Here is a 10,053-nt window from a genome sequence, read left to right as displayed (position 1 = left end):
ACTACAAATATAATATGACGAGAATTTAAATACTGATTTTAATTTTTAATTTTAAAACTGATTATTGTTTATATGTATAGAAGTACGTTTATTGATGTTTGTTTGTGTAATTTGTTTTAATTGGTTTATTAGTTGACAAGTCAATGCGGGATAATTTTATGTAATTTCGAAAAAAATTGCACGATTCGTTAGTTGACATTGATAAGCCCTGAACCGTACAAATACATAATAATTGATTTAATTATTAACGTTTCTTAGACTTTTTTTGTTACAATAAAGTAGGTATTTTAAGGAAACAGTATGCTAACATTTATTGCAAAGAAAAAGTTCTTATAATAATTGCAAATTTAAGAAGGGTTATCTCTCAGATTTTGTTCTGCATAATTGGATGGTAATTGAATTCGTATTGCATCGAGACGTGCTATGACAATATCGCATTTCTTATGAACGTCGTCTAATGCATTTTCAAGTAGATCTACTCTCTTGATCAACCTGAAACCTTATTATTTATAAAACAGCTCGGTAAAAATAATTTAGATAATGTACTTGCCATTTGGTATCTGATTCATCAAAAGTCTTATCTTCGGGATCTTTATTATCTAAAAACCAATTCATATATTATTTTTAAATATATATTTTATAAAAAACCGTATATAATTTATTAAGTACTAGATGGATAACTCGACTTAATAATAGTGTGCGATTTTCGAATACAACCATAGTTATTTATAGAAGTTGAAAAACAAAGCAAAATCATTTCATCAGTTTCAAGTAATAGATGGGTAATTTGTAAACTACTTTAAGTTGTTGAAGTTATTAATTTTAAAATTAAAAGTTTTTTGTGTAACATGGCGTTAACTTTTCTCGGGAAATAGAATGTAAACCATTATTTTGTTTAAAATGATAAATCTTAATTTAATATATATTCTAATAAATACGTATGCTTAATCTGTTCAGTTCATTTTCGCATTTACCAACTGTTACAATTAAAAAAAATATATATGGTTTTAAAAATATTATTTTTTCAATATAATACACTAAGTTGTTTTCGAACAAAGTTTTTTTTTAAAAATCGTAACGGTTTCTGAGTGCCAAGATGGACTGATTATAAACTTAATTTAGACAGAAAACCGGCCAAAACGTCAAGTGTTGTTAACATATAAAAAAGTGAACTATTAGTAATAGCCAGTAATAGGCATAGTAGTTACCTATTATCAAAAAAATGGCAATAGACTGTTATGATCGAAAATACAGTTTAAAAAATAAAATAATAATAATAAAATGTGTACTTGATTCTGGTACGTTTTTCAATACGTCCCGGAACATCTGTCTAGCTTCGTCTTCGTGTACTGTCTTTTGTGGTTCGATCCCGTATCTAGTGAGAGTATTTTCTACTTCAGAGTCCGTAAAACCACAGCTGCAAAACAAGGTTAGGTTAAACATTTTACGTTATAGCTTATAGCGTTAATTAATCATCTATGCAATTGATCTTTGAAATTAGTTGTCATTATTCTTAGGTATAGCGTGGTATAGCTGGTAGTCAAGCATAGTTAATATAGTTATACATGGTGATCCATTCAACTTGCGACACTAACTGTTATAATTTTTTTAGAAAAAAGTAATGTTTTTAAAAATATTGATATAACATTATTGTAAGTCATCAAAAATAAAAAAAATTCACTGTTTTTATCGTTTCTTTTTTTTAAAGTTTTTTTGTTCTTTTAAATGTCATCATACATTGATTTAATTTTATGTTCTGAAGCAAAATATTATTCGGAGTATTTTGATCCATGAAAATCATGTTTTGGATATATGGTATATTGGTTATAATAGTATTTAACATTTTTACAAATAGAGTAGTGGATCAACATTTGCGGGGTACCCCATGTCCAATCCACTCTGCTCATCAAAACTTTAAATGCTAATAAATCATAAGTTATAACTCATTAACTATACTAGTCCAAAATTCGATTTTCATTTATCGAAATACTCAAAAAAAAATATTCTGCTTTGGAATGAAAAATTTAACATACGTTTAAAAAATTTAAAAATTAATAACGATAAAAAGAGTTAAAATTATGACGTATATGTATTAAATTTTTTTTTTTTAATTAATGATTGTATTATGTTAAATAGATTAGGTACCCGGTAAAATATAGTTGGGATTTAAGAGAACCGCTTAGTAATATCACGAATATGCCCCATATGCATAGTAGGGGGTTGAAAGTACGAGTAATAAGACTTGTACAAATGCCTACTTTGTCTACCCTTTTAAATCCACATAAACACACACCTTATTCCTATATACACATCATAATACCATATTCTACCGTTTCAGTGTCTTGTAAACGTTCTGATAGGTAATACGGCGATCCAGTTCGTCTTTCAGCCGGTCAAAGCGACGTTGTGCCGCCCATTTATCGAAACCTATCTTGGCGAGCACGCGGTCTACGAACGCCGATATCTTGTCACTCACGTACAGTTGTCGGCCTTCCAATGACTGTTCGACGTCCACGTCGAAATACGCGTGAAACACGATCGCCACAAGCATCGTCTGGAAAACAAGAGCGAGTGAAATAATAATATCACTGCGTAAACAGACACGGAGTGATATTATTATTTAACACACAAGGATAATCGTATAACTGGTATAGGTACGGGTGTGATGAGCGAAAATGTTTTTTTAACTACAACAACCACGTGATCAGGTATACCACGCTGGTAACGATTTAATAGAAAAAAATAAGTATAGAACTAATGTAAAGACTGCCATCCAAAACTGATAAATGAAAAGTATTATTAACTTTGAATTAACTACCAATTGAATAATTGAATTTGTTCAAAAAACTGATAGTCTTAGTGAAAATTTTGTAAATCAACAAACCGGGACCAGTACTAAACATATTGAATGTTTATGGTTTATTACAAAATAAAAATGTGGTATAATGTTGTTCTCCTTATGGATGAAAAACAGTTGAAAGAAGAATGATGCGGAGGTATGTACATCCATCAGATGATTCAAAATTCTAAGATTTTCAAAGTGACATGAAAGAAATCTATCGTGAAGAATTAATAATGCTTGTTTTTATATCATAAAAACAATATATAATATATTTTTATTATACGAGTATATCAATATTTTTAGATCCTAAAATGTTTTTATAGTTTTTTAATTTTTTAACATTTTTATTTTTTTTATTGAATTTTTAATGATGTTAATTTGATTGATATATTTTTATAAATTATTAGTACGTATTTCGATGTTTTAATTAATTGTAGACTCGCAGGGGAGAGAGCATTATCCTGAAAAAGGTATAAAATATAGTGTGTACGTATTTATAATAATTATATAATTACCAAGAGAACGAATACCACCACACACGTGAAAAATACGAAGAAAAATGTGGTGAACCAAGCATCTGCGTCTTGGAGTGTCTGGTAGTCGAAGTCTCTCATCAGTATTCTGAGCGACGAAAGAACAGAATCATACATGGTCGAGAATCCTTTTACCTGTTTAATAAGTGAGAGTATATTAGAGAAAAAACAAAGAAATAAATGACAGTGTCTATGTATTTAATTATGTATATTATATATATATATATATAAATATTATGTGAATTTGAGAAGGTATAAATTTATGAGTTTGTTAACGTCATTTAAATATTGTAATATCCTTATTAGTAAAAAAAAAACATTTTAGATAATAACTGATTTTATTTTTATAAACGTTACTTAACCTTAAATTTAAGACAGTAACTCTTGTATTATGCATAATAATACGATAAGATAAATAATTATTATTTTATACGGTCCTAATTCGAATACATTTAATTTTATATGTACAGACGCAATTCAGATAAATTTAAAACTGTAATTACTTTTGGACCCAACTTGGATGCAGTTATTTTCTTGTTTATCATTTAATTTATATAAAAAATACTTAGATATATAATCATTTTTTAACACTTATAATTTGTATTTTTATGATAGTAATAAGGATTATCAGGTTGGAAGCCATACTACTGAAACTTGTTACACAAATAAGTAACATGAGATATAGAAAAAAAGTATATTTGCTTAGAATCCTAACCGGGTCCTAATTACCTGTGATCCATATGCAAAATAACCGAGAGTTGCGAATGAGCTCACAACAAAAACCATCATCACCAGGTATCCCGCGACGATTTTGAGGCACTGAAATGAAAACAACAATTTATTGTATTATAAACTACATTTAATGTGAATATTATTATACTTTTTAGTAGCGTTTGAATAATTTATAACAGATCTGTATTGTAGATAACTTATAACTAGTGGTGGTGGTGGATTTATTAATCGATTATTGAGTTAAATAAGCAACCTAAAAATGTTTGAGATCAAGATTGTTCATAATGAAATTTTTCAAAATTCGAAACCAAAAAATAAAAAGTAATGGAATAAAAAAGTGATACACTGATACAGTGATACCTTACATCGTTAATGACTTGGGAGTTAATTTTGATTCTAAACTTTCATTTAAAAATCATGTTGATTATTAAAAAAACAAATAATTTATGAAATGAGGTTTAATGAAACGTATGTGTACAGATTTTAACGATGATTCAGGTTTAAAAATGTTATACTATTCTCTTGTTCGGTCTAAATTTGAACATTTATCCTTAATTTAGCATATAGATAGTATTCTGTGAGACTAAAAAATTAATGTTTAACATCTATTCAAAACAATTTTTGAAGATATTTATGGTATAAACGTAGTTTTCAAAGAATTCCTCTATAGGATATGATGATTTAAATTGTTATTTTAAAATAATATCATTAAACAATAGGATTACTGGACTTAAAATTTTTATTTAAATTAGTTCATAGTCATATTATTATTTGTCCTGAATTTATTAAATGTTTAAATTTAAAAAAAAATTAATTCTTTTAATTTTAGAAATAAACCTGTTATCTATCCTTAACATGCTTTCTAATATATATAAAATGTACTCTCTTACTAATAAACTAATGTCAGTTGGTAATTTTCTATGTAATATTGATTTATTTCATACATCAATCACCGAATTAACGGCATCATTATATTTATAGTAATTAAGAATTTTCACTTTTATGTGTATTTATTTGTAAACTTGAGGCATAATTTATGAAGTGTATGAATAAAGTTGAAGGGTTAATCTCATTGGACATATGTACATTAGATATGAGAAATATTATACTATAACAGAATGAAATAACCTGTTGGTTATAGACAACCCCTCTTGGCCCCACTAAATGAGATATTCCACTGAATATGATATTAAATCGATCGCTGGTTATTTGTATGATATGTAATAATACGATAATTTAAAATGTAATATTATTTACCCTGCCCACGCTTAAGTATACGATGGTCATCGACCTGTTCAGGTCAGTGTACTTAATGACTTTAACACACACAAGGAAGAACAAATAAGCTGTCAGTTGTACAAGGATTTCATGCCTTGCTATCAGGTATTCTACTGACATACGATTTCTTACGGTTTTCGCGATCGCGTTCTCCGGACTGCTGCCCGATGAAGACCTCTCCTTGTATATGATCATCGACGCCACTTCGATGGCCCACCATCCTAACTGGAGCAGCGTTTTACAATTATCATGTTTTAATTATTATTGTTTGTACAAAATATAATATAATTAATGATAAACAAAAAAATAAAGATGATGGCAACTTTTATTACAAAGTAAAAAAAAAAAAAACACGGCTATATTTAATAATTATGTATGAATATGACGTAATTTATTCAAGATACTTTGTCATTTGAAGGGTGTACTAGCCGTGTATTGTTTTCGTACACCCATGTTTCGAATACATTTTTTGTTTTGTTTTTTGCACTCACAAGTTAATGGTTTGTTTCAAGTACGATGAGATACAAATATATATATTAATAATAGTATAGCGCGTAGCTACGTTAAATATAAATATAATCAATCACCTGTTTATGGAAAAAATGTAAAGACTTACGGCCACGATGCTGAAATCGACGTAGTTCCAGAATATAGAGGCATAATCCATTCTAAAGTACATAATTTCAAATATTTCTTCCACCGTGAAATAAACGATGAACCCGACGACGGCAAGCATGCCGATCAACGTCGACACCGAATCGGCCACAGCGTATCTGTAAAGTTTGACGGTCCGAAATGAAGACGATGAAACGATACCGCCGGACGCCGGAAATTCAAACACTAGTCTGTGGGTACGTCGGAACGTTAAAATTGAATTAATGACAACCGAATAACACATCAATAATATTAATATAACAGAGGTTTATCGAGTGGAATGACTTGGACAATGGTGGATAGTGCAGCGGGTCAATAGTGCAATGTATAGCTGTAGCTTTTTTTATATTTGGGCTACATATACATATTTGTATTACGTTACGCAGATATCGACAAATGGTAATTAGGGTGTACCGTGTACGTAAAGGGTAAGGGGTCCTGAAATGATAAAAATAAATACCTATGTAATTGTTTAACATTTAATATTTTATTGCACCTATTATGGTAATTGAATATAATTTTTAAATTAGTGTGCTTTTTATGTTGAGTCAATTATTGCCATGTAAATGGACTAATGGGCCGTATAAAAATGCTCAACGACCACAGGTTAAGTATATATGAACGTATATACAGTAATTATAAATTACAGTACGGTAATAACTAATACCTGATGCGCGTATACACGTTTTGTTCTGTTCTACACGTATAGGTGGGCGGGAAATAAATTAAAAATAAGTCCGTACTTGACAGCACAAACCACGTTTATGTTGCAGTTGTAAATAGCGAAATCCACGAAAACGACTCTGGTGCCGCGATTCAACCACGTGTCGTGTTCGAGGTCACTGATTATCGTTTTCGCATCAATTTTGTTTTTTGGAAAATCGAAATAAAACCCGCCGGTTCCGTAGGACGCAATTTCGCCTTGGTAGAACACGCCTTGAGTCTTCGAGCCGTCAGAATAAACCCATCTATACGCAAAAATTAAATGATGTAGTCAATCAGTATCATTCATTTAAGTATAAGTACTTATTTATGTTTTACAATTTTGTTATTCTAAATAATATCGAGATGTGATCGGAGAGCCACGTCTGCTGTACTCATAAAATTTACCATCGTTTAACTTATAATTGCAGATACAGGGAAATTATTCAACTTTTATTATCCATCATAACAGGATCAAGTAAATTATTTTAGTATTTTTAAAAGGAGAAAACTATTCAAAATTTTTATTCTTTTTTTTCTAAAACTTTTTCCCGCAAAAAAACGAAGAACTAAGGAATATCAAAAAGTTAAGCTAACAAGCGATCAGAGCATAAAACTTTCCGAAATAATTCTCCACAGGATATTTTAATATCAATGAATCAATAGTAGTAGTAGACGATACAACTTACTGTGTTCCTTTTTTTGGTCCAAAACTCGTTTTGTCTTCATATTTAATGTCGTATGGTACATAGCAGTCCTGGAACAATCCTTTGAATTGGTTTCTGATTGCACAGTGTCCTTCTTCGACCCTGACCTATAGTAATACAACAAATATTTTTACCTATTGTTTTATTTTTCGGATATATTTCTGCGTACAGTTATATTGGTTCGGTTCGTAGTACCGTTTTAAATTATTATTTTTTTTTTTAATAAGAAACAACGACCGATCATCGCGTATAATACAAGCAGCCACAATTATGGGTATGGTTTTAGGTAACTACGACGTGATAATATTGTTGAGAAGTCATCGAAAAACAAACACTAAATGAGACGCCGCCGGTACGGTCATATAACGCGAGATGTGAGCAGTCGTATATTTATATAATGGGAATCTTGCGTAGGACCTACCGCGTACCTAATCCTCTATACGCACCGACGCGTGCGTCCATAAATCCCGACGGGCTTATAACATAGGTACTCCTTAAGACCATGCGTAATACCGTGTTAGATAATAATGGATGTAGATACTTTTTTTTTGTTTTGGAAATAGACATAGGTATCTACCAACGCGCCGTACCACTTATTATATTATACAGAGTGTCCAAAATTCTTACACCGTTTATCATCTTCAATAACACAGTTATTCAAAACACGATTTTTTAATTTTTTAAATATATTCAAAGACCATATTTTCGATATCTTAAGATATTTTGTGTCTCGCGGAGATGTAGGCTTCTGTTTGTCAAATAACAACCTAAGTACTTTTTGAGTTATTTAAGTTTGTGCATTAAGGATAATAAATTCACAATAATGAGCGTAGATAATATGGTTATTCGAAAATTTTATTAATTTATATTAAATTATCAGTATTTATTTTAAGAGTATTTATTCTTTGTTTAAGCATTTTAATAAATTAAAAATTAATCGTTTGAATTTTAAATTAGGTACCTACATCAAAATTAAAAAAAAAAAAAATTATCCACTAAATAACCTACAGTAACAAAATGAGTTTGATATTATCACAAGACACTGAAGTAGTGCAAAGAATCTCAAGAATTTGAAAATATAGTCTTTAAGTATATATTTAAAAATTTCAAAAATTAAAACTTGAACTAATTCATAATCAGATGAAAAAATGGGGGTGAGCATGCTTGGTGAATCATTCTGTATACTCATTGCTGTACACGATACATCGCGGTAAATACATATATTTATATACACATATGTGCTTCTGATGAGATTCATGTGCTTGTAATAATAAATGATAATTGTTAACCGCGCGTGTTTATTGTGTAAATGTTATAGAAGAAAAACAGGAAGGTACCTATGGTAAAAATACCTTACTTATAGGTGCGACGAACGTCGTGGCAGTCGTGTATGCACCCGTGCCATATTATGTGTTGGGGTAGTTATCTTTTATTGTGGTAATTAAATTAAGTTACGAATTACCTTTCAAAATTGTAATTAAATTCAAAATTATTAAATTACTTTTTTTTATTTGGTCAAGTTGCATTACTTTTTATTTATTTTTTTCAAAAATATCATAATTGGAGCTTAATAATTATTGTCAATAATTCAATAATTATGTAATGATGACAATCAATAATATGGTATTATTAACAGACATTAATTTTGCTCTAATACAATTTTTTTTTGGGATTCCATTCCAAAAGTAATATTTTTTTTTTTTTGTCAAATAATAATGAAAACAATGTATACACTGTCATAAAATTCTATTTATATGATATATTTACATTTTATTATCAATTAATTCTTAAAATGTATTAAAAAAAAAAATGAATAAATAATGAGTAATTAAGTAATTTTATTGCAAAAAGTAGCTGAAATTACTTATAAAATGTAATTAAATTGCCATAAAACTACTTAAAAAGTTATTTTTTTTACACTAACTTATAACTTGTGTTAAGTAAGTTAAGTTACTTCCCAACGCTGTACAATATACTTATATAAATTATAATAATTTAGGAACGTTAAATATTAAAATACCTGTCTCACTCTGGGTCTGAACAGAAATTTGTTTTCGTACAGTAACTCGGTACCGTTTTCCTTTTCGACGCCTGTGGGAATTTCATACAATTTGTCGCACAACACGCTGTGAAAGTACTGTACAAAAATGAAATGTCGTATTATAGGTATGTTTTCGTCAGTATGTACCGCACAAATATAATATATAATGACGTGGTGTTGGGTATAACACTGCACTTGGCAGTTTGGGGTTTTCTCGATGAGTGGATTGAGATTACGTGTTATACCTGCCAAAAGTGCGACATAGTGATGATGTCGTTGAATTTGATGGACACGTCGTAATCGTCGTCCGAGTACGTCGAGAAAGTAGGTTCCATGAATAACGACGATATTTCCTTGTTGATCACGAACGTCTCGTATGAGTACAGACTGGAACATGCTGTATCGCGGTGTATCAATTGTTAATAATAATTTACTGTTATTATTATTGATAAATAAACACTGCAGTGACGTATCTGAAGCTCCATCGTGTTGTGTGCGTGTGTGTGATGTGAGGAGGAGGTAGTAGTGGGTTAATAATTTTTTCGAATAACTTTTTGAAAATTT

At 29.7% G+C, this 10,053-nt stretch overlaps 1 protein-coding gene across 1 annotated transcript; it reads right to left on the bottom strand.

The window, feature by feature from the left end:
- Positions 1-4: 4 nt before the first annotated feature.
- Positions 5-9,811, bottom strand: LOC112598740 (polycystin-2-like). Its single transcript, XM_025345324.1, has 12 exons — positions 9,735-9,811; positions 9,469-9,585; positions 7,431-7,555; positions 6,783-7,007; positions 6,002-6,230; positions 5,365-5,610; positions 4,105-4,194; positions 3,358-3,510; positions 2,331-2,554; positions 1,290-1,417; positions 551-599; positions 5-492 (listed from the first exon to the last, which is right to left on the bottom strand). The coding sequence occupies exons 1-12, from the start codon at positions 9,750-9,752 to the stop codon at positions 348-350; spliced, it is 1,749 nt and encodes a 582-aa protein (XP_025201109.1). The 5' UTR covers positions 9,753-9,811; the 3' UTR covers positions 5-347.
- Positions 9,812-10,053: the final 242 nt, after the last annotated feature.

This window comes from Melanaphis sacchari, unplaced genomic scaffold (genome assembly GCF_002803265.2).
Source record: "Melanaphis sacchari strain LSU unplaced genomic scaffold, SCAv2.0 Contig4_pilon_pilon, whole genome shotgun sequence".
Classification (NCBI taxonomy): Eukaryota; Metazoa; Arthropoda; class Insecta; order Hemiptera; family Aphididae; genus Melanaphis; species Melanaphis sacchari.
Note: the sequence above shows the minus strand (reverse complement) of the source record. Positions and strands in the feature narration are given on the sequence as shown.

Bases quoted from the DNA above. Each gene is read 5' to 3' on its own strand.
- LOC112598740 (XM_025345324.1), bottom strand. The intron at 7,008-7,430 runs GTAAGTTGTATC...TTTTGCGTATAG, and splicing joins GGACCAAAAAAAGGAACACA to ATGGGTTTATTCTGACGGCT. The intron at 4,195-5,364 runs GTAAATAATATT...TTTTCATTTCAG, and splicing joins TATACTTAAGCGTGGGCAGG to TGCCTCAAAATCGTCGCGGG.